The 25,939-nt window shown below is 40.0% G+C and overlaps 1 protein-coding gene across 6 annotated transcripts in view; it reads right to left on the bottom strand.

Moving 5' to 3' along the window:
- The window catches only part of MAK (male germ cell associated kinase), a 57,256-nt gene extending 33,952 nt beyond the window's left edge, over positions 1 to 23,304 (bottom strand). For 3 of the 6 annotated variants that reach the window (XM_073332063.2, XM_073332068.2, XM_073332067.2), the window contains exons 1-10: positions 23,069 to 23,304; positions 18,482 to 18,822; positions 15,174 to 15,228; positions 14,316 to 14,437; positions 13,178 to 13,257; positions 10,814 to 10,946; positions 10,555 to 10,726; positions 8,930 to 9,097; positions 2,749 to 3,069; positions 376 to 566 (exon numbers count right to left, since the gene is read on the bottom strand). In XM_073332063.2, coding sequence (XP_073188164.2) covers positions 376 to 566; positions 2,749 to 3,069; positions 8,930 to 9,097; positions 10,555 to 10,726; positions 10,814 to 10,946; positions 13,178 to 13,257; positions 14,316 to 14,437; positions 15,174 to 15,228; positions 18,482 to 18,582 — 1,343 coding nt within the window. In that variant the 5' untranslated portion in view covers positions 18,583 to 18,822; positions 23,069 to 23,304. Of the gene's footprint in view, positions 1 to 375; positions 567 to 2,748; positions 3,070 to 8,929; positions 9,098 to 10,554; positions 10,727 to 10,813; positions 10,947 to 13,177; positions 13,258 to 14,315; positions 14,438 to 15,173; positions 15,229 to 18,481; positions 18,823 to 22,358; positions 22,524 to 23,068 lie in introns of all 6 variants that reach the window. The other 3 variants (XM_073332064.2, XM_073332065.2, XM_073332066.2) reach the window with 3 other exon arrangements.
- Positions 23,305 to 25,939: the final 2,635 nt, after the last annotated feature.

The raw sequence follows: 25,939 nt of genomic DNA, 5'->3' as shown, positions 1-25,939 counted from the left end.
AATAAACTTGTTAGTCTCTAAGGTGCCACAAGTACTCCTTTTCTTTTTGTTAATAGCTAGTCAGCCTCAAGTATGGTGAGGCATACCTGCAGGGCTAGACATGGCCAAGAGGGTGCAGATGGGTAGCCCACCCTTTTACAGGCTACTTTAAGAGTGAGTTACTACTGAACATGAGTAAGAGTGGCAGACTTTGTCTCTAACTTAGTGGATAAAGAAAATAAAGTTAGTTTAATGTATCTAGATTTTAGTCAAGCATAAAAATAAACCTTGCAATACATGAAAACTCACTCTAAAAACCAATTGAAGGTAAACTAAAACACAATAAACACAATAAAAATCAAGTGTCTTATGTGCCTTATGTAATTGTGGACTTACCTAAACAGAAACTCTTTTGTTTTCTTTTCCTTTAACTGTGAAATGCTGGGCTTCTTGGAATACGAAATTCCAAATTCTGTGTCCTCCAAGTCATCCCAGCTGTCCATAGTCTTTAACAGAGTCTGACCCCATCTTCTCCTGCAATTTTTAAGGCCAACTGCACCATTTTGAGGGCCTATGGTTGCTTGCTTCTGTTTTCAATAGAAAAAAGTTTCAATATTCTCTATTCTTATATTTTACATCTAGTTCATTGCCTGCCGGAATGCACTGAAGTGCTTGGAGAAATTTTCTTTCTCCTCATGGAATTCAGGGCCTAATCTTGCAGAGGTTCTGAATGTCTGAACAGATATTAGTATCAGTAGGAATTCTGAGTGTGACACAATGCAGGGTCAGGCCCTAGTTGTCAAAATCTACCTGAAGCAGTCAGTTTAGGGACTATACACTAGTACTAATTTGCTGGGCCTAATTCACTTCTTTGGTTCCACTGGCTCAAGCCTGCAGAAAGAACCTGGGAGCTGAAAGTCTGTCAGGAATAGGGGGTGGAGTAATGAAAGCCAGTTGGCACAACCCTAAAAGTAGATTGTCCTGCCCAGGAGGAAGCAGAGCCAGGCCAGCCAGCCCTCTCCCGGGCACCCTCTGCCATACGGTCTCCTGTGAAGTCCCAACCAGGTTTTAAAGACATCCTCTCCTTCATTCATCTGCAGTTGAGCTGATGGGCATTGGCATGATTCTGGAAACCCACTATTTATAAATACTTCTCATATTAGAGGTCAGTGAATATCATAAAAGGAAATAAAAAATACTAGATATCTTTTTAATTCCGTAAGATATTTCTTAATATTCTTGAGAACAGTTTTTTTGCTCAAACTCCAGCTTTGGCTTGAACTGTAAAGAATTAAAAAGTGTTTAGAAATAAAACAAAGATTTCAAGACCTAATTTACAGTTTGGAAGACATGAGTTTGATGGATTTTGCTGGTACTCATTACAGAGCAGAATTATGCCGGCAGACCGCAGATGGAGAAGTAATGTCACATATAATAGCACTGGAAGAGTGCTCTTAAATAATCTAGTCCAACTCCTGCTTCAAGCAGGAAGAGCACTAACCCTTTCCAAGTGGTTATTTAAACTTTTTTGGTAATGCTTCATATTAATGGTATTTTTATAAATAGTTTATAAAAGGAATAATTACTAGATAATCATGTTACACACATGAGTAGTGTTACAGAAACTGTAGTTACATCCATCTATAATTCCTTCTACTGATATTCTTATAAGTCATCATTATATATAACCTATTACCTTCTGGACAGTGTAACAACTAACCATTATTAAAACATCAATTAATCATTGGTAAACCACTTTTAGATGTTCTTGTGACAGATGGACAACATCCTGTAATATCCTGAACAAACCATATGGAATTAAGATTGAATTAATTAAACATTATTGAATTAGGGATAACACCTTTGGGGTACACCATTAAAAATGCAGTTGTTAATGTGTTATCACGTTGTATGTACCTTCTCTACTAAAGGAAGGGAGGGGGGGGAGGTGCTGATATACTTCCTCCCTCATCAACCCTTTGAAGCTACCTCAGAGAGATATGCAAATACAAGTTCAAATTGGATTCTCCAGGGATCAAACAGACAAAGAAAGGGGTTTTGGATAAACCGTCTGCTTTTAAACTGGTTCATGGTCTTTCGGATCCAGCAAATGGACAAGATGCCTGGTCCATGGAATTCCCCAATCCTTAGGGTAGGGTTAGAAGAACTGATCCTACGGAGGTCTCATAAGGTGGGGTGCTTGTTCTATGTAGAGGCTGGAATGAACTTGTGACCACACAGGAACCCCTTTGAAGGGCTGTTCCTGCCAGAGCCCATGTTAGAGTTAGAATGAATTCTGGTAGCTCATTAGCATGTGTGTAGATTCTTTTATTGTTTTTAATATATTTTCTCTGTAATGCTTTTTACCTTAATAAAGCAGGCTTGCATAGGAAGTGCTGCACGGTTACATACCTGTAGCAATTACACCAGTTAACCGTCTCTAAAGAGAAAGCAAGCATGTGTACTTGAGCAACCTATCTGTGCTGAAGGAAGGAAACTGTGCAGTCTGAACATACCCTGGTCAGAAGGGAGAGGGGCGCGTGTCTCCACCAAGAAAGGCAACAGCTGGGGAGCTGGGACCCTAAACTTGGGGGCCCAGGATGGACCACGGAGGGAAAATACAGGCTCAGTTGCCCTGAACTGTGACAGTATTTAATGGAAAATGGGACCCCCCTTAGAAAAAAAGGGGGGGGTATCCAGTGACTGTACCACAGCTAACAAGGACAAATTATTTCATATATATGCTCTTAACTTTTACTGATAACTTACTGGTGATGAGTTTTTATGGATTGCTGGAAGAAGTGGTTGCGGCTGCTGCTGTTGGAGTAGTTGTTGGTTAGTTGTATTCTGTGGCAGCTGGATTTGCTGGAGAGGTTGGTGGTTAATCTTTGACGGAAGTTGTGGCTGAGTCTCGTCAAGTGCATCAGGTGAAGACTGAGATTCTGGCTTCGATACAGATTCTAGTTTTGATACAAGTTCTATTTTGGGTAGATTTGGCTTTGGCTCTGTTGGCTGAACAGGTTTCTGTTCCAAATATTGTGGAGGAGGTCCTAAAACTTGGCCAACTTGAAAATAAGGGTATTTCAAAGCCTGAAGAAGAATATAAAACATATTTAATACACTTCTATAATTAAAATGCAATAACTTCTTCACCAGAGATGTAAGCAGGTCTCAAGCTTGTTAACAAATTCCACAGTGGAGGTTCAAGATGGATGCAAATGAACTCACATGTGTAAGTGAAGCACATGGAATGGTGTACACTTGATATTTGATTCTGTGGCGAGGAAGGGGTAAAATAAGACTGTGGGGGGGTATCAGGGTGGCATTGAAAAATATGACTGGCAGATATTGCAGGGTGTGTTTTTGAGGAGAATGTGATAAGAATCTGGTGCTTGTAAATTATGCGAACAAGCAGCCTAGAAATACCTAAAAAAGATGAATGGACGGATAGATAGCTTACAGATAACTTAGAAGGAATGTCCTACATCCCTTAAGAGCCATCTTTCCAGCCCAGCACACATGTGGATTCTCTATTGCAATGTTCAGTTCACATAGTTTCCTAGGTTACCAGCATTAATCAGGAATATCCCCAAGGGGGATATTTCTGAATTAAGTTCTCCTCTGACTTAGGTTAGATAGGCTACATCTATTGCTGTATATGGGAACAGCCTCATGTAAGTGTCTTACACATATGCATCATGGCTGTTATTTTGACATATATATATATACACACACATACATACATACACACACACACACGTGTGTGTGTGTTCATTCTTTAATTGGTATGCTCTAATGAGCAAAGTTTATCCTGCATTTTCAGTTCACTCTATGTATGTTCACATCGCCAGCTTGCTTGCTTTGTTTTATATAGCTTACTGTGGCCTACATCCAGAGATGGCATTCTCATGATGTTCATCTGTAAATGGCAGCACCTATTTTCTTGACCTTGGTTGTTCATTCTGCTTTTTTCCTTAGCATCCTCATGTCCTCTGCTGGGTACACAGCACAGCAATACCATATGGTCCAAAGGTGTAGTTTTCCAGAGCAGCCCAAAGCATTGTTTTGACACCTGAAATCTAGGAGGGAGCTATGCTCCAGCACTTGTCATTGTCCGAGCCTTAGGGATGGTCTACACTGCCACTGGGAGGTGTGATTTCCAGCACTGGAAGACAGATCTGTGCATGCTAAAAATAGCAATGTTAACACTGGCATGGGCGATGGCTCAGGCTAACTGCCTAAGCTTAGCCCCAGATGGTCAGGCAGGCTTGGACTTGGGTGTCTAGCTCAAGCTGCCACCCCTGCTGCAATATCCACACTGCTATTTTTAGCACAAGTCCATCTACCATGCTAGCAATCACACCTCCCAGTTGCAGTTCCTAAGAGCAGGATTAATTTTAACCAACTCCTCTTCAAAGGCAGCATTTAAGTTTTAACCAGGTTTTTCTCAGCAAAAGTGGGTTTTGAAGTGAGCCACTGAAAGAGTAGGAGCGGCTTTTTCTTTTCAGATTGTGTGGCTTTGGAATGGTTTCATTGGCTTCTTAATTTTGTGTGTGCACATTTAACTTTTTTAAGCTTGTCTATCTTCCTTTTCTTATGTAGGCAAATCCAAGTTATTTTGCCTAAGAAAGACACCTAAGAATAAACTACTGAGGTAGTAAAAAAAGCAAAACCCACCAGCATGCTCTAGTTCAAATCACTTATAAATTTCTCTCCCCCACCTACTCCTTCACTCAGTCTGCGTTTAAATGTGTTTCCAATTAATTTAAATACCATAGCAGCCATGTACCAAAAGTTATGAAACAGATGGTTGTTGAAATAAGGATCAGCATTAAGGGACCTGTAAAAATGTGCTGAAATATTGTGTGTGTTAGGGCCAGATTTTGCCTCCCCTACTCATAATTAGTCATATTTTGTTCCCAGAGCCATCTCATTCAAGTTAAAGAGACGTCTCAGAGTAAACTACTATGCATTATGTGCTTAATCTACTTTCATTAAGGTCAATGAAAAGACTTCCATTCACTTCAGTAGGAGTTGAATTGAGTTTTATGGATAGGGCTGCCAGAATCTGGCTCTTAGCCTTTGCAGCACTAGGATGTGACTCTGTAAACATAATTCAAGTGATTAGATCACTCACTTTGCATGAGACAATGCAGTTTGCATACAACATACTGCATGAAGGAAATATACCAGCCTGGCCATGTAAATGTCCTCCTGTCCTACAGGAAAGGAAGTTCTCAATGTTGTTCCATGGCATCCACTCTGATGAACAAGATGTGAAAAATTTCAGTTTGGGTCAACTGTGAAATGGAGATCTGGATTTGGGTCCTGATTCCAAAACACCTGGATCTAAGGTTTTATTTAAGACCACCTGTAATACTGAAAAACACAGAACCAAGATCATTTTTGATGATCTCAGCCCCAGGTAAGTCCATAAAATAGAACTAAGAGTGAATTTGTCCCCTACTGTTTGATACTTGTAATGTCACTGAGTGGTACAGGGGAAACTCAGAATCCAAAACAAGCTCTGAGCACACTGTACATCCATAGTCAATTACAATTCAAGTCTTTAGGGCTATACATCATGTCCACATGGGTTTAAGCTTGCTCGGTTAACAGATATGAGCATCACTTCATTTAATATTCTGAAGTGAAACTGTCTAAAACAGAGGACTAAAGATCTAATTAAAATATAGCAGAAACAACCATTTTAGAAGTGTAACAAATTTATTTCAAACTATTGAAACAAAGGGTATTCAATTCAGTACTGTACTAGCCATCAGATTAATTTAAAAACTAAATGGCAGTAGTCTGCATTGCTGCCTGATTTTCATATGATTAGATCCCTGAATTTTTGGAAGTCAAAGTTGATCAAATACCTGTTGTCAACTTTGCATATTTTTTAGGGTAAAGTCAATGTCAAATATTTGCATTGGCAGAAGAGTGGGGGTTCCCCACCCCCCACCTTTTGAGAGTTATAAACTGATTGTCTTATCTGACCTGATGTCACACTGACCCGCATACAAGACCGCTTGATCACAAGCACTAAAATACAAAATCATACAAAATGAGACCTGCAGCACTTTGCAGATATGCAATGAACATTCTAAGTACCACCATGGATTTTTAGCAAAAAAGTTGTAATGTAAACAAAACCCACCCCATCAAGCAGCTTCTGGCACTACACTACATAGAACCAAACTTAATTTTCTACTGTTAACTACAACATTTAAGGAAAACAAGTTCTGCACAATTACACAAACATTTAAATAAAAACAATGAGGAGTCCTTGTGACACCTTAGAGACTAACAAATTTATTTGGGCATAAGCTTTTGTGGGCTAAAACCCACTGAAACCATTCCATGCATCTGATGAAGTTTCCAGCTGGAAACATTTTTTCAAGAGAGGGACTGAAACTATAAAAAGGAGGGACAAACATCCCAAGGCACCCCTCTCTATCTCCCTGTCCATTGCATTCATGGCACCTGAAGAGATAAAGGAAGAATTCACTGGACTCTGAGGGAAGGGTCCTGACCTACAGGGTTTGGTCAGTAAGACTGCTGAAAGCATGTGGTAAGAAACTTTGCTTGAATCTGATATAGTCTGTTATGTTAGGTATTAATAAATATTTTCTCTTTACTTTTCTTGTAACCATTTCTGACTTTTATACCTTAGTACTAGTACTCACTTAAAAGCTCTCTCTTTATTGAGTACAAACTTGTTTTATTGTTTTATCTAACCCAGTGTGTTTAAATTGAAGTGTCTGGGTAACTCTGTTTGGAGTGACAAGTTGTGAGCATATTATTCTCAAATAAATAAGATGATATATTTTTTACTGTCCTGAAGAGGGCTGTACAGTACAAGACATAAATTTCTGGGAGAAAAATCTAAGACTGGTGGTGTATTGGGGTCTCCCAGCAGTATAACCAAGGCTGGTGAGAGCCAGAACGTAACCCAAGTGTGGCTTGCAGGCTGCAGTTACACACAGACACTCACAGTGTGGCTTGCATGCTGCAAGGCTGTTTGTGAGCAGCCCAGGTGGGAGCTACTTCAGCAAGGCACTGTAAGGCACCTAACATTGCAGGGCAGGGGTCATACAGCTGCTCATTAATCTGTATTGTACTCTGGTATGTCACACCCCCTCTCCTACTTTTTTCCTTTTTACATTGCTCTGGGCACCAGCTTGCTGCCTTCCACCCCAGAGAAGGCTGTATTTCAACAGGGCAATATATATACAACTAGTAAAATACTTTGAGATCACCCAGGATGAGAAGCACTGTGTATATCTAAAATGTTATTACTAAGTCCAGAATATATTTGACGAGAAAGAGAAGCTCTGGGGAACAGGCTCCCCAGCAGCAGAGAAACTCAGAAGAAATGGCACGTTCACTCTAATAATGATGCCCCAATAATCCCTCAACTCCACCCTCATCCCATCAGCCCTGTTCCCCACACTGCCCTTTACCCCTCCAGGGTGGTTCTGGCTCAGTGGTGGGGAGCAGCAGCCTGGGCGCCAGGACAGCAGCAGACCAGTCAGAGTTAGATGAGGAGGTGGAGTCAGCCACGTTCCAGAACTCTGAGGTGACGGGAAAGCTAGGCCACTCCCTGCAGTTCAAGGAGGAATTTGCAAAACACACCCACCCACTGCTGCAGAGGAGGGCTTCCTATTGGAAGGACAGAGCATTGTGATGCATCATGCTTCAAATGGATGGAGACAGAATGAACTGCCTTGGCTCTGCCCTGCAGGAGGAAGGACACATGAACAGTAGGGGTGGGTGAAGAAAACAGAGAAGGAGAAAGAATGCCTGTGTGATGGGTACATTTCTACAGGGCTCCAACACTAACATTTAGCACTACATCACAATAGCATATGGACTATTGCACACCAACTCCTTGACACCTGTTTATATGAGCCCACACTAAAGTCTCCTTTATGCACTGCACAGCTGACTCCTTGACAATGCAATTTAGGCCAGTTGTTCCTTTTTACAGAAGGGCTGTGTGGCATTCTCTGTATGATGCCTACAGTGCTAGAGGTGAGTCTTGTAATACTAGTTCTTTTTGTAAAGTGGAGAGAGGTGGTTGATTTATTTTGTACCACCAGCTTAGTCACATTTGAGTCACCTGCATTATATCCACATGTGACTAGTTGGATTTTCATCTTGTCCTGCAATATTCCCTTTTTCGGTTATATTCCCTGCTATAATCCTCTTTTACATCCTATAAGTGTACTTACATTAACTTTGGATACACACAAAAAGGTATCTTATTTAGACACCTTTGGTACTTGGCAGTACACATATTTTGGGTTTTTATTAACTCTTATGGAAAAAGATGTGATATACCATTGTTGAAGTCCCCATAAAATTTGTCCCTGATTGCTTAGTAAGGTTCACCTCACATCTACACAAAGATATTCAGCTCTTATATAGCACTTTTCACCCACAGATCTCACACTACTTCACAAAGGAAGGTTTTATCACTATCCCTTTTATTAATGGAGAAAATGAAGCAGAGAGAAGTAATTTGCTCAAGGTCACACAGCAGGTCAGATACCAGGAAAACAACCCAGGTCCTCTGAATCCCAGGTCAGTGTTCTGTCCATTAGACCACATTGATTAGTTCACATTGTTTCACTTGCTGACTGAATTTATTCAAGTAAGGTATGACAGAGACTGAGGCTCTGATATGGACCTGTGCTGACAGCATCAACAAGACCAAATTACAGAGAGAACATAACTCAAAGTTTGATATTATTTGAACCACGCAACTTTGAACATTTGGGCTTCTCTCCGGTCTTATTTCCGCCCACATGTACAAAATAGGAGGCTGATTTTTACTTTCTTACAGTGCTATGATGATCATTTGGCTAGCATGTGTAAAATTTTAATGTAAAGCACTATATAAATTATTAGCCTTATAATGAATCCATCACTTAGGCAGTCTTACCTGACTTGCTGTAGGTCGCTTCTTTGGATCCCAGTTCAGCATATCAGTCATAAGCTGTATTGCTTCACTGCTGGCATTTGGAATGAGAGTTTTGAGGTGCATAGGGATACATTGTGGGAAGCGGAAATTCATGGCAGACGCAAGCTGGTACCCTTCTGGCCAGTCACTCTATTAAAAAGTGAAAACAAGACGTCAGAGAGTTAACACACTACATCGTTTTGGATCAAATTAAAACAGAATTCTACAATCTGCATGCTAAGAAGGGAGGTGCACAGACCAAGTCACTAATCTGGAGTCTAATCTAACTAATCCACTAATCTAAGATGGAGTCACTAATCTTGTGGAGATAATCCATAATGCCTTGCCATACCTGCATCTCTTCAGTCTATTAAAAATTCTGCAGGTAAAGTTGTCTTCTTCTGCTGCCGCTGCCACTGCAACCATCTTGCCCCAATATCCCTTCACCAGCTTCCTCTCATTTTCAGCATTAAGTTCAGGCTTCTCATTTTTACCTTCCACCCCTGCTTACATCTCTCTTCTGTCTATTAATCTTACATATCCTCTCACTCCCATGTACCTTCCTTTCATACTACTGTTTGCTCCTGTCACCTTCTTTCATGCCATCCCCTACTCTCATTTCCCATGCATCAAACATCATTTACCTCCTCCTTCAAACCTTCTTTCATGAAGTCTCCTCACTGTTGCATCTCCACACCTCCTTCCATTTGAGCTGTTGTGCTATGGTTAGTTGTATCCAAATTGAACAGTATGCTCCTTGGAGTGGAGACTGTCTTTCTATGTGTTATGTAAAGTGGCACACACATTTAGAGTGTACTACAAATAACAACACATGTAGTACTTTTGTAACTCATTGCAGAATCAAGCATTTATGATTTTTGTTTTAAAAAGAACAAAACCTGATTTGTACCTGCAGAAAATAAATATGTTTGCATACTCGAATATTTGCCTGCTCAGATAGCTACTTGTGCAAGCAGTTTCTCTGTGTGTGTGCAAATGCAAGTACAAGTGCACATTTTTGTAAGCACTACTCAGCCTACATTTATCAAAACTTGGCCCTTAAATAGCATATGGTGCCTAAAATAATTGAAAGTAATTCTAACACTTACAGATTGTCTACATTTTTCCTCCCTTTATGCCATTGCTAACAATATTTTACATGAAAACAGGAGCCCTCTATCTTATGAGTTTGTGTTCCATTGTTTCCTCACTTTAAAGGCACAATTCTCTAATTAAGACACCATAATAATTTGGCAATGTTACAATGAAAAAAATATTTTAATGCAAATATCCTTAAAGCCACATGTGCAACCTCTTTTTTAAAAAAAACAATTTTTCATTTATCTGGCTTTCATCATGATGTAGAGTAAGTGGACATAAAAAATCACACATCATATAAAGGGTGTTAATACACAAAACAGGAGTATTATTCTATATGTCAATAAGAACAAATAAGTACAATTTAGAAAGCATCAGGTGTTTGCACAAGCAATTAGTATATCGTCAATAGTTTATATGCACCCATTAAAGGCAAGAAAGCACTTCAAACAATTTATTCATTTTATTCTCATTAGCGTATACTACTATAAATCTACAATCGGACTTACCTTCTTTGGAGTCCCTAATACTTGGCAAATTTTGAAGATTTCATCTACTTCGCTTGTCCCTGGGAAAAGAGGTCTCAGCGTGTACAGTTCAGCCATTATGCTACCAACAGCCCATATATCAATAGGAGAGCTATAAATAGAAGATCTCAACAAAACTTCAGGTGCACGATACCTAGAAGAAATCATGGGCCAAATTCAGAAGTGGAGGTACAAAGCAAGGGTAAGTTAAGGTCATATGTTTACTGCATAAATCACTTACCATCTGGTAGAAACATAATCGGTGTATGGTGGCTGAGATCTTAATTCTCTAGCCAATCCAAAATCAGCTATTTTCACAAGTTCTGGGCCCATACAGAGAAGGTTTTCAGGCTTCATATCCCGATGGAAAAAACCTGAGAGTATATACAGAAAAAGACAAATTATGCCATCACTTGTTCATCAGCCAGCTTTGATTTAGCCATACCAAGTTCACTTTGGGATTCTCTGGAGACCATAAGCTTTTCTTTCATTCACACTCTTTCAACATATGTTATATTATAAAGGAAGGAAACAGTTTTCCCATCATTTAATTTGATTTATTGGTAAATTAATAAGCACAAACTATCTGGTTTTAAAACTCTAAAGAAAACACGCAGCAACTTTCAGGAAATGGCTGTTTCATTTTGAACTGTGATGGTTTGGCTATCAATGCAATGGTAGTTTGTTTTGTTTAATAATTTTAAACAACAAACCAGTTTTAGAAACAGAGCACTTTTTGTTTCTTCCTCTTTTTTATATATATATACACATACACACACACACACACACACAAAAATAAACAAGAGTCTCTGACAATATTATTCAGCTAACATTTCTTGTAGGAGTTAGTTTTATTTATCACTCTGGGACCACCTTGCAAACATTGGATTTTAACAGGACATCCAAATTCTGATTTTAGATGTTCATATCAGCAGTTACACATATAAATGTCTGTTTCATGCACCTAAATTCTAATTTGAGCATCGAAATACAGGATTTGCAAGTTTTATTTAGGTATCCGTGTTTTAAAATTAGGCTGTCTATAACATGGTTTCTTCCTCTACACAGTCTAATCAGCCTTGCTGTTTAATTCAAATATGTGGTTAGATTTGTAGAAAGTATCTATTGACCCCACTAAGCAATACTGCAATTCAGTATTTACTGAATTTATTGGTTTTCTACGTGCAGCCAAGAAGATATGAGTACCATCATTATCAGGAGGCGCTGGAGATGGACTGGCCATGTGCTTCGGATGGAAACTGACTCCATCACCAGAATAGCACTAAGATGGATACCTGAAGGCAAGTGAAAACAAGGCCGCCCGAAAACATTGTGGTGAAGAGCTGTAGAAGCTGAGCTGAAAAACCTGGGACACAGCTGGGGAACCACTGAAAGACTTGCCAGAAACAGATCGGAGTGGAGGAGCTTTGTCACTGCCCGAAATACCAGAGGCATAATGCATACTAACTATGAACTGAAAATCTAAAAATCACAAGGATTCAGCTCTAATTATGAAGGCAAAAGGTGATTTTGTAAATTTCATCATCTTTCTATGCCAATATATCTAAGATTAGAATAACACTAACATTTTATAGAAATGAGACTTTTCACAAGTTCTCTACATGTGACTCACTCATCTATTTTATGCGTATAAATAGAAAGTTTGTTGATGACCAGAGAATAATCTATGGTCATAAATCAAAAAGACACGAAAACAATACTTTATAGATCACTTACAACATTAGTAAGCATAGGAGAAGTTCTTTTTAGTGAGTACTGTATCCAAGAGTCTTACTATGTCTGTGTAGAAAAGCTAAGCCAGAGATAACTTAGAATACATGTTCTTTATTTTATCATCAGTGAACATCTTATTTTCTCTGACATATTGCAGAGAAAGTGATGAGGGGAGGAAAAAAAGTATAAAAGATAACATGAACAGGAGAGTAGGATGATACTTTTTTAATATAAAGGGACTTGTTACTAGTATATCAGAATGCAGTTTAAAAGATGCTTTGCACACCAGAATAAATTAAGTGGAATATTTTGCTAAATTTGTGTAAGTTCTGAAAGATGCAGTGCACCCACAACTTCTTCAGTGAGCTGTGGCTGCTCATACCTGCTAGATTTCATGCAATAGACATGTTCATTTTGTATTTTAGTGAACAAATTATTTCAACATTTTTGTAGATATTGCATTAATTTATTTTGATATCTTAAAAGACAGATGAAACTGCAAAGTCACAATTGTCCCCAAACATACCCTCTTGAGAAAAATAAGAAATACACTGTATAATACAGCATGCAACCTTCTTCAGAATCAAAATCATCTTTGATCTAGGGCTGAAACGTATTAAACAGTCTCTAAATAATAATTATTGGTGCTTTCAGAAAAGAGAGCCTCCGATTACAGAAGAACCAAATATAATTTAAAAATCCAGATGGCTTTCTTAAGATAGCACATTTTTGAGACTACATATGGCAGCCACATACTTTCTATAATATGATAACTTGATCTGTTTAGCCTGTAACCCCAGCCTTAATCAAACTTGCATTATCCTCTTTCTCAAAAGAGGGCTGCACAGTTAAAGTCTGCAAAGAAACCTACCGTGCTTATGGATAAAAGCTAGCCCTTGTAATATCTGATACATAATGTTTCTGATGACTGACTCAGGGAACAACTTGTTTCTGCAAAGAAACAAATTTACATAAAATATTTAACTATTTCAAGCAATTTTTATATAGATTTTTTTTCCTGTAATGAATAACATTTTCAGCATTTATACAATATATTATAAAGCAACTGAACCTCAAGGGTGAAAGAACAAAGCAAAATTTTTATATGAACAATCTAGGGCTTAATATGTAGTTCCATATTCAAGTAAAACTCTCTCTGATTGCAAAGGGTATTGTGTCTGCCTAAGGACGGAAAGATCAAGTTCCACGTCTGTATATAAATATGTTGGTCTTCTCTCTCTTTCTCTCCTATGTACACACAACCATTCCCCACCGCTTCCCCACCCCACCCTCCGCAAACCAAACCAAATATAGGCAGTTGGTGAAATATTAGTCTAGTGGTGGGCAACCTGCGGTCCATCAGGGTAATCCGCTGGCGGGCCGCGAGACAGTTTGTTTACATTGACTGTCTGCAGGCCTGGCTACCTGCAGCTCCCAGTGACCGCAGTTCGTCGTTCCCAGCCAATGGGAGCTGCAGGAAGCGGCAGCCAGCACGTCCCTGTGGCCCACACTGCTTCCTGCAGCTCCCCTTGGCCAGGAAGAGCGAGCAGCCGTGCCTGCGGACGGTCAGTGTAAACAAACTGTCTCGCAGCTTGCCAGTGGATTATCCTGATGGGCTGCTTGTGGCCCATGGGCCACAGGTTGCCCACCACTGAGATTCATACATTAAAGGGCTTAAGAAAATTGCTTTCACAAATTCCTGCATGGCTACTATACACCCAAGGCATTTGATTATCTCAGAATTCTTATCTGGTTGCATTATTCCCACTATACTGGAAGCTGAACAATTCATAATTTGTTCTCAGATACATAGGCATAACTTCCGTTGACCTCAGTGGGGCTGACATTAAGGACAGAATGTACAATCAAGCTTTTATTAATTTGAATCTACTAAGTATGGAATGAATCTTAAAACAGAAATTTTAACACATTGCTCAAGATATCAATAGAACTCATTAAAAAAAGTGCAAACACCAGATTCCACTGAACATTTTACAAATGAAACATACCTGTCCTTCATTAACTGATAGAGATTTTCCTTCATATACTCAAACACAAAATAAAGGTGGTCATTTTCTCTGATAACTTCTTTCAGTTTTATCACATTGGCATGATTCAGTTTCTTAAGAGACTGCAATACAGCAACATGTGTGTTAAAATTATGACAGTAATTTTGGTTATTCAACAGAGCTAAAATAGAGCAATGCCTAAAGTTTTGTTAATTCTACATTAGAAATAGTTCTTGGACAAATGCAGTGTATCTTGTCTATTTTTCTGTACTTCTTCTGAATACCTATTTGCATTCCTCTACAACAGTGTTACGTTTATGAAAGAATAAAGCTTCAGGGGCAAATTTTTAGAGTATCCAGTTTGTGCAAGTGAAACTACTGTATTTGGATGCATAAATCCAATATTTTTCAACCAGGCACTCAGTTATCCATAATTTGCATGTAAAAAAGACAAGGCCAATCAACAGAAAACTTACAGTAAATGGATATTTTAAAGTTGATATCAAAATCATGACTACAACCCATGCATGCAAGATAAATTAATAGGACTTGGATGAAAACAGCACATTGAAGATCCTTCCATATCATATAAATATCACAAATCACAAGATACAGAATTTTTCAGCTCCACCATTAATCAGTTTACTACACTGCTTCATATACTATTTAATTTAAAATAATATGTTACACTGTTGGATGTAAAAACTTCAAAAACAAAATGTCAGGTAGGAGATTAAACTTTCCCTCTCGCTCCTTAATAATCTGGTTTTATATTTAGGACTAAGGTATAAATTTAAACAAGAAGGCAAAGACACAACATTCAGTATACATTAAAAAACATTATGCTCTCAGTTTTACCTTGACTTCTCTCAAATTCATACATTCATCCCAAGAATAGAACTTTCTTTTCATCCTGAAATAAAATCCAGAAAATACAGTGTATTCTAAATGAACAATACATACAAACAAAATTTTCTTAGAACCAAGAAAGATCAGGAATGTGTCACTTTTCAGCAGCGTAACAATCAAATTCTATTTTCAATATATTTCAAATATACTTGATTTAATAATTTTATTAATATTTACTAAATTTGAATTGTATTGTTTTTAGGTTTGCCACAGTTTAACGTAATGTATGATATGTAACCACTACACAGTTTTTAGAAGGTAGTTAGCCACATAGACCAAGGTATCCCCAAGAGTTCTATAAATATCAGCAAGCATTTTACCCCACCTATGTAATCTGAACTATGTCCTTAATCCTGTGGGAGTCAGCATGACCCAGAGGATAAGACATTGGCCTAGGAATTTGAAGTAGGGGAGGTCACTTGGGTATGTTTACACTGCAAGTGAAAGTGCTATTGTACCATGGTAGTGACAATCTAGCTAGCATACATAACAATAGTGGTGTACAGACATGGTGACACTGACTTCAGCGTGGGCTAGCTGCCCAGTACAAGCCTGCTGGGGAGCCTGACTACAAACTCAGGTTGCTGAAAGTTATGTACAGACTAACCCCGCTAGAATCCAAACATCAGGCTTTATTTTGCTCTTCCTGAAGTCAAACTCTCAGTGACTTATTCATAGATTCTAAGGCCAGAAGGGATCATTGCAATCATCTAGTCTGACCCCCTTTAACACAGGCCATAGAACTTCCCCAAAATAATTCCTGGGACAGATCTTTTAGAAACACATCCAATCTTGATTTAAAAATTGCCAGTGATGGAAAATCCACCACAACCCTAGGTAAACTGATCCAATGGTTAATTACTCTCACTATTAAAAATGTATGCCTTACTTACAATCTGAATTTGTCTAGCTTCAACTTCCAAGCATTGGATTGTGTTATACCTTCCTTTGTTAGACTGCAGAGTCTATTACTAAATATTTGCTCCCCCTGTAGGTTCTTAAAGACTAATCAAGTCACTCAGTCTTCTCTTTGTTAAGCTAAATAGATTGATTCAAAGAGCGCAATCACTATGTCATGTTTTCTAATCCTTTAATCATTTTCATGGCTCTTCTTTGAGCCCACTCCAATTTATCAACAACCTTCTTGAACGGCAGACACCAGAAATGGACACTGTATTCCAGCAGCAGGTGCACCAGTGCCAAATACAGAGATCAAATAACCTTCCTACTCCAACTTGAAATTCCCCTGTTTATGCATCTAAGGATCACATTAGCTCTTTTGGACACAGCAGCACACCAGGAACTCATGTTCAGCTGATTATCCACCACAACCCCCATTTTTTTTTCCCCACAGACACTGCTTCCCAGGAGAGAGTCTCCCATCCTATTGGTACAGCCTACATTCTTTGTTCCTAGATGTATACCTTTACATTTAACCATATCAAAATGAGAATTGTTTGCTTGCATACAGTTACTAAGCCTTTGAAAACAAAGCCAAATTCCAAGGGAGGGAAGGAAGAGAGTTGTAACTCTCCAGTATGAGGGCTGTATTAAAGCAGGTTGGGAAAGACACCTGCTCACATGGGCCCACAATGGGTTTCTTCCTTTAGAAACAGAATTGCTTTGGTGTTGATCTTTACTCTGTCAGAAGATCCAAGAAAACTTTAAAGTTACATTTATTATTTAGATTCCCTGATGACAAGCAGCTATGTTAGAGTGGATTGTGTAGCAAAGCAAACAGGCAGGAATATACTGCTTACAGTAATCTACTACATCATCTAATGAGACATGAAATGCATCTGTTCTACCCTTTCTAAAGTACAAGTAGTGAAAGCAAAATTAAATGTAATGGAGTCAGACCTCATTCTTGCACAACAAATTTAAACCCTTAGGAACAGAGAGACTTCTCGTTCTACGATGGGCCAGAGTAAGGTAATTTCTTTTTATGTGTATATGGGCAAAGTAGTAGTCAATCAGGACACAAAAAAGTGTTACAACATGGTTTGGGGTATTCCTCTGCAGGTGAAACCCATGGAGGAGCCACACTGGGGCAGAGCCTAGGGTCCGTGGGAACAGTAACTGTTCTCATATGCTCCCTGGACCAACTGCCCTACATCTAGCAAAGATTGCTCAGTCTTAGAGGTTAGAAACCGAACTCCTCTCCCCTGACAGGAATAATTTGCCCCAAAAGCTCTATATGGGATCATGTCTTGGTCACAATAAGTTTGTTTTTGTAGACCTATTTTATGCCCTTCTGCACAAAACAAAATGGATAGGGCCTGAACCTCATCATAAGAATTTAAGGATTTAGGAGTGCCCAGGAGCTAATGGTTTTAAGAAGAGATTTAAAACCAAACTGTCACCTTACTTATTTACTTACTTAACTAGGTACTTATACATTGCTCATCATTACAGTAACTTACTTACAAATGCTAAAGCATGCATAAGGATCTTTGTTTCTTTCTCTCCATCTGCCAGTTAAGAGGGAATATATCTGTTTTTATAGTAGTTAACATATTTATTGTTGGAAGACCATGTGTAAGAAGCATAGTTTCCATTTGAATCTGGAGGCTTGTGGTTATTCCACAGTCACAGGTCAGTTCTCAAGAAAGTTCTTTCACCCACACCTCTCGCAAGTCCCACTCTTGAAGCAAACAGTTCAGTTTTTCCCAGAGGAACATAGCTATCATGGGAATTCAATATGTAAACATGAGAAGAATTTGGTGAGCACTTTAAAGTATCTCACAGAGTACCAAAAAGCATATTGCAGTCACCTTTAAATTTCTGACATGCAACATAGGCAAAAAATTAGTTACTAGGATATTCAGAGCATTAGGGTATAACTGTAACAAATATAACCACTGATCCAGCAGCTTTTCCTAAATTATCAACTGTAGGCCAGATTCTGCCCTTTGACTTTTATTGGGTGAAAGATCAAACTTATTACTTTCTTCTAAAGTTACTTCAGGAGAAAAAACACCAATGATTGATTTTTAAAACACATTCTGGTTTTGTTCAGGGGCCATATCCTTGGCTGGTGTAACTCAATTGACTTTCATGGAACCACAGTGTTTTACACCAGTTGAGAATGTGGTCCAAGGTCATCAAATCAGACATCTAAAAGAACACACAATCTTTGTTTTTTAAGATCTTAGTTTACTTGAAAAATTGTCTTAATTTTTTTGTACATAAATAGCATAGTATAAGAGAGTTACAATCTTAACTATTTAAGAGTACGTTTACTCAATATCACATACCTTTTGATAGCCACAAGCTCGCCTGACTCATTGCTCTTTCCCATGAGTACACTGCCATAGGTGCCGTCACCAAGTTGTTTCATGGTTGTGTAACGGTTCATTTTGTAAGACCTGGATTGCTGAAAGCCTTGAAAACTTTAAATGTCTCCTTTTATTAGAGGACTTCTACACTCAATTTTTAAGACAAATTTTTGTTTTTCCAGAATGATGATGTTATATGAGTGGACTGTTTGTCATAATTTATTAAGATATTTGGTCTTCTTCCTCAGGATTATAGCCACTTTGAGATCCAGAAATAAAGTAACAAAGAAGGGAATAATGCAGCCATTTTTACATACATCCTTAACAAACAAACAAACAAAAAAGGGGGGGGGTGAAAAAGGTGAATTTTAACATTAATGTATTCTAGGAAAAATACAATAGAATACTCATATCTAACATGAATAAAGAATCTTATATTAATGTTTTCGCTGTATAATGGAACATGTCAGAATGGCCAGGGTTTTTTTGCCATATGGAATAAAGATACAGATCTAAACTGAATATGTTCTACAAGCATCAAGCAACTTGCTACATCCATGTGGCTTTTCCTGTAAAATGTGAGAATTCTCCCCATAACACTGAGAGCACCAGGAGCTAACAATCCAGCATGAACATGACATCCCAATGTAGGTGTATTCTGCTGTTTAGGAGACATGTCCAACCCTGCAGCTGGCTAGCACATACTCCTGTCTGCAGGATGCGCTTGCTTGAAACAGCCTCCTTACAAAAGCAGCACCTTGTCCCACCATTCAGTGGTGCCTCTGGCATCAGTGAGGAATCGTGCACTGGCTGTCATGATGCCAGTAGCAGATGACCCACTCTGCTTATTCCCTGTGCACTGACCCTCCACCAGTTTGGCCACAAAGAGTACAAAGTAATCATTTTGCCCCTCATTGAAATGCAGCCACCTCTATGGTGAAATGAAGTAATTGTTTAATAGAGCACAGCAACACTACCCAGCAGATCTGGAAGTAAATTATTGTGGAAATTTTACATAGGCAAAAAAAATTAGACTCCAATCTTCAACCTGCTGCCTTATAATGCCATCTAAAGTTTGCTATTTTAGGCCCCAATCCTGCAAACCCTTACACATATTATCTTCAATGGGCCTACTCATGGTAGACTCGGCTTATTGCTTAGTTTTATTTATTCTTTAAAAATAGCTATTAAAAATACAAAGATTTATTTTAGAAAGCCCTCTGAAAGCATGGTTATTTGCACTTTAAAAGACAGCATGTAAAGCATCAGAAACTATATAAAATATATATTAATATGCATATATAACAAATATAGAATGAGATTAATTTTAATAGGATTTGGTGTCCAAGTCACTTAGTCAGCTTTGAAAAATCACATACACACGTCTATATACTGTTAAATGATCCTGATAAGCCAGTTTTGTGTGTGTATTTTTTTTATATATATAATGTTTTCAATTTTATTCAGAACTGCCAGTGAACCAAAAAGATCAGTTATTCACACAGCTCTAATAATAAAAAACTCCCATGAATATTGGCAGGGGAATCCAGAGACTGGTTTAATATTTGAAAATACTTTTAATTCCCTTTAGTTGATTAGTTTTCAAGTTGGTGATTCCCCTTTACGAGTTCCTTCATTAGCCTATCACACTAAGTGGACAATCATTCTCATACAACTATACTGATATTAACACTGTATGTTGACACCTCTGTATACCATACCCAAAGGAAGTGGGTTTATATATAATCTCCCTACTAACAATAAATTTGAACCGTAACCCCAGGTCTGAAAATGCAGAAACTTTATATGTGTATCTGAACTTCATGATGGGTCACTAGCTCGAGAATAGACTGAATGAAAACAAGAGGACCCTGAATTCTAGGGAAATTTGCAGCCTGATCTAGATCCAAACTTGGAAACCTAGACCTATCTCTAAATCCTGCTCTTTGTTCACACTTCTCCCCTGACCACTTCCCAAGTAATCCCTATTTATTACTTAAATTGACCTCCAACATTTTAAATTATTGTTACTAAGTCAGAAGTGTACTAAACAAAAATAAATGCTATACATGCTCACCTAGCAGAATTAATTCTTTCCCCTGTGGAAACGTCTATCTTTGCAAGTTTAGAGCCCGATCCTGCCTCCCCTATGGAGCCAAAACAAGAGATTGAGGACTATAAGAAATGCAGCATCAGGCCCTTGGTAGCAACAAAGGTTTCTGTCCTGACCCTTCTGAAGTCAATAGGAGCTTTGCTGTTAGCTGAACAGAATAAGGCCTACACATTCTTCTGCACAACCTCATGTCCTGAATCTTACACAGCTCTGTGAAATAAATATGCCACTACATTCAGGAGCATCACCTGTGAGTACTTAGCTGAAAGAAGAAAGCCTACTGTAAACAACAGATTGTTTCTTATTCATAGTGACACACTGCCAATAATCTCTTCACATAAGATTAAGGAAGGATTAAAACAGAGGACAAATGGAGGACAAAGTGCAATAGCTTGGAAGACCCTAGTAGTTTGTCTACGCTGGCAGAATCTGAGCAATTTTGAAAGTACATTTTCACATTTGTACCATTACCATCTTATTATGTTATTTAAGCAGTAGTAACAGTCAGTAATGTCATCATTAATTTTAAAATGTCTATTTATAATTTTAAAATATACAGTGGGAAAACAGCAAATCACCAAAGTCCCTGAAGCACATTTATAATGCATTTCCACGGAACAGATTCAACAGTTGCATGCAAAAAGGGACAAGCTACCCAAACCCTAAAACATAGTAAATTGCAAACAAACTAGAAAATGCAATCCACTAAGGAGCCTCCATGCAGCTAAATAAAACACTTAGACCCCAATTTTGCCAACCCTATTTACACTGATTTATTGAAATCAATGGGACTATTCATGGAGCAAGTCACTACCCAAGATGAGTAAGGCTGGCAGGACTAGGCCCTAAATGATCCTGTTCTGTTAAAAATGCTTTATTAATAAAATAGTAGCAATACTTTTAAAAACAAAAATAAAACAAATTTTAAAAAACAGACTATGTCCCTTAAAGACATCTGAGTAGTTAGTATACAATATGATTAAAACAGATAGTAACCAAGTTCTAAGATGTGTCCATACATTTCTTGAGCCAGATTATGAACCCCTTATTCAAACTGTTCAATCTCATAAGGGAACACATAGAGCATTTAGGGCGCAATTCTGACAGCCTTAATCATCTATTGGAGTACTCATGAGAGTAACTCCTTACCGACATACGTAAAGGATTCACACTCTGGCCCATAGTAAATATTTGTTTATATATGTATCATAAGGAGATTAATTTACTTTTTGAAAAGGTTTGGTACATTGTTTCATTTTTTATTGTTGACTGTCAGGATAATACACATTTTCCCCTTTAGAATTAAGCTCACGCTTGTCTTGAAAAAGAGGCCACAACTCTCATTTATTCAAGATGTGAAAAATCAAGATTTCCTGAGAAGTTTTATCTTAGATCTCACAGATGAAAATCAGACTGTCCTCATTAATAGATCTCACAGATGAAAATCAGACTGTCCTCATTAATACATATCATAACATTATCAGGGCTTGGGCTTACTCTTACGGGAGCCAATGGGAGCCAGACTGGGCTACCGGTGTGTTGTATCTTTATTGGAACAGAATTAGAACATGGCCCCTATTCTCCTCTCACATACTCTAAACCAGGAGTAATTCTACTGGGATAAAGTAGAGTAAGAAAGTGGAGAATCAGGCCCCTTGATAAACAATACAAGGATGGTTTGCAGAAGTTATCATCATGCCTTTTAGAGTCTACAGTCATTACTCAAACCAAATTCCCACTGACCTTAACAGCTGGCAATGGAAGAAGTTTTGCCTGGTAGGAAGGACTGCAGCCTGAGGGAGGGGGCGGGAGGCGGGGGAATTATCCTTGCATTGACTTCTTTATTGTTTACTTTTACAGGAGCTGGCTGCGACACTGGGACACTGCTGCAGCTTTATTAGCTGACTGCTGGCCAAGAGAGCGAACAGAACTCTTAAGTCTCTCATTCATCTGCAAGGAGCAGCCTTCATTGTAAGACTAACTTCAGGACGAGTGTTCACAGTCTCTGCCTTTGGGGAGGCTGTGCCTGTTTCAGACGAGGCATTTAAAGCCTTGTTCGGACATGTGATGGGCTCTCCCTTCAGCCAAACAGCCACACGAGAGAGATTCAAGGTTGCGTCAGGAAGTGAGCAAAAGGCAGCGCCTCTCTTTTAAAGCACGAAAGTCAAACTGCACCATGGGGAGGGGGGCACAGTCAGAGACACGTGTATTTTTTTTTGGGGGGGGGAGAATAATTCCTCCTCTGGCTTGCCCCACAACCCACCTCCCCCCGGGACAAAAAAACAAGTCAATCTGGAGGTGACATGCCCATCCCTGCTACCCCCCCCCCGCCCATCAGCCCCTCCTCTAGCCCCCCCCATCAACCCTCCCAACCCCATGTCCCCCCAGCCCTTCCCCCATCGTCTCCCCCTTCCTCCTCCTCCTCCCGCCCCCTGCCCCCACCCCGCACTCACTGCTGCGCTCCTGGCCGCCGGTGCCGGGGCCGCCCCCCTCTGGCGCGCGGCGCATCCCGACCTCGAACCGCCAGCAGCGCCCCCGCCGTGAGCTCCTCCAGCCCGGCCGGGGTGGGACTCGTCTCCTAGGCGACGGCGGGGGACGCGTGGGGGCGGGGCAAGGAGAAGGGAACCCGCCCATCTGCCGGCACCGCCGCGGCCGGGCCCTGGCGCGGGCGCTGACCACGTGACCCGGCAGGGCCCGCTGCGGGTGGCAATGGCCAGGGTGGCGTGCGGCGGGCACGCTGCGCTCGCGGAGCGTCAAACTCCGCCCCGGTGCGCGCGGGCAGCGCCACGACGCCTGTTCTGGCACGCGGGGCAGGGGCTGGTGTGCGCGTGCAGCCGTCCTGTAGCTACAGCTGTTTGGCAACTCACTGACAGCCCCTGAGCTCTGACGGCTACCACTCTGCAACCTGTCGTCATGCTGCAGGGGGCGTTTTGCTACCTGGGAGGTGGCTGCCGTTTCACGCTGCCTAGTTTTTTCCATGGTGGGAGGTGATGGGCTGCAGTAGCCAGGGAGGAACGCGCTAGCAGGAGAAGAAAACCCACCTCTGTGAACAATTTCCTTTCCCATATGCAGGGGTGGTAAGAGCCAAGCTTCCATGCCTGCTTTGGGACTTTTTGCTTCAGAATAGGAAACCTAAATGCCTTAGGCCAGTGGTTCTCACCCTGTGGGTCAGGAGCCCATTTTAATGGCAGAGTCAGGACTGGCTTAGACTTGCTGGGGCCAAAGCTGAAGTCCAAGGCCCACTACCTAAGGCTGAAGCCCTGTATGGCGGGGATCAGGTTACGGGCCCCTTGCCTGGGGCTGAGGCTTTGGGCCTCACACCTGGGGTGGCATAGCTCAAGCAGGCTCAGGATTTGGTCCCCTCTCTTGGGGTTGTGTAGTAATTTTTGTTGTCATAAGGGGGTTGCGGGAAAATTAAGTTTGAGAGCCCCTGCATGAGGCTACAGGACAGAAGATTCAGAAGCCCACTTTCCACTCTCTCTCTCTCTACTGTAGTCTTGCAGGCTGAAATTCACAAGAACTCTCACCCCAACCCCAGAAAGCATTTGCTAAGCCCCATAGAAGTCAAGCACATACTGAAGTGCTTTCCTGAATAGGCAAGGGTTTAAGCAGTTGAAGTGCTTTCCTGCATTCGGGACTCTTTCAGGAGAAATGTTTATCCAGCACCACCACCTGCTTCGGTGACTTTTTCATATCAGTACAGTCTCGGTGCTACTGCAGGAAGAGTTCAAATGGGAAAGCTCCATTGTCTGATGATGGACGGTACTAAGCACAAACAAGCTCCACAGCAGTTAATAGGAGTTGCAGGTGTTCAGCATCAGGCCTTCACATTGTTGGTTTTCTTTACCCAGGGTCTGCTCCTACTCCCATTGATTTACACAGCTGTGTAATTGTTTATATGGTGGTCGTACTGCAGATTCAGAATTCCAGCAGGCTGTTGGTGAAGCTGCCATTTTGAGACAGATTGATGCAGCATGTTACGGAAGTCACATGCTCATATGGAGACTTTACTTTTACTTACTGTATTTGTACTGCAGCACAGCTAGGAGCCTGACTCATGGCAGACCAGGTATTTTGAGGTGCTGAGTAAACACAAAATTAATTATGTTTTGTTGTCACTTTATCTAAATTCTGTCAGGCAAAGTATACAGTTGCTCTTTGTGCCTTGAAAAACATAGTAGAAAGCAGCAGACAGTGAGGATGCTTGCTGCCTCCCGGGATTGGGTCCAGACAGCTGGATCCTGCTTGCCTTGTTCACACAAGTAGTGAGGTTAACTTAAATGGGACCATCATTCTGATCCAGGCAAGCAGGATTCACACCTACATTTGGAACATGAGATAGGAGAAGTCAACACTTTTGATAATGTAGAAGGTGAAATGAAATGAGTGCTGTCTAGAATTTTCACTCTTCCCCTCTGTTTTGTTCAAATAAAGCCAAACTTAACTATTCAAATCAAAAAAAAAAAAAGTAGTGCCTGAACTGCAATATTTTCTAAAATGCCCATGACTGGTATAATGATGCAAAGTGCAAGAAGTGATAAAACAAGATTTAAAAAGTTATGCTGATGCAAACAAAAGAAAACTGGTCATTTTAACACCACAAGTTAGCCCTAATTAACAAGCACTGTAGGAGACAGATGCTTGCTAATACAATCAATCAAGTTTTACATCTGATTGTAATATAACCCCTACCTGACCTTTCCGATTTTTAAAAAAATACACACACTGCATTACATCACTAGACAAAGCATAAAAAGTAAAACTGACCTCTTAAATAGCCCTGTACAGACTGTCACTAATTAATCCTCAAAACACAGTTGAGGTTAAGTATCTCACTTTTACAGACAGAGCAATGGAGGGAGAGCGCCAAAATTCATCAAGGGCAGAAGCGATAGAACAATTTTTCTAGTGCGGGTGCTGAGAGCCAGTGAACCAACCTGTAAATGCTGTATATAATGGAAACCACTTCAAGCCTGGGGATGCTGCAGCACCCCCTGCACTCCTAGTTCTAGTACCTATGATCAAGGGTGACTTTGCCCAAGGCCTCTGAGGGAGATTGTGTTTGATTTGAATTATAATTTAGGAATACCTGAATCTTTATCCTGTGCACAGAACACCAGGTTACTTTGCTTGGGGTCTCCACCTGTGACCCCTATGTGGGGTGGTAATTCACATAAAGGTTGCGTAATTATGGCCTCAGTTTGTTATATGTCTGGAGGTGTAAATTACTTATTTGGATATTCCCTTACAGATAATTTATTTTAATCCATCCTGCTCCTTTGAGATTAAAACTATATAAATTTGGGGTCTCATCCTACAGAAGT

The sequence above is a fragment of the Lepidochelys kempii genome, chromosome 2, assembly GCF_965140285.1.
Source record: "Lepidochelys kempii isolate rLepKem1 chromosome 2, rLepKem1.hap1, whole genome shotgun sequence".
NCBI lineage: Eukaryota > Metazoa > Chordata > Testudines > Cheloniidae > Lepidochelys > Lepidochelys kempii.
Note: the sequence above shows the minus strand (reverse complement) of the source record. Positions and strands in the feature narration are given on the sequence as shown.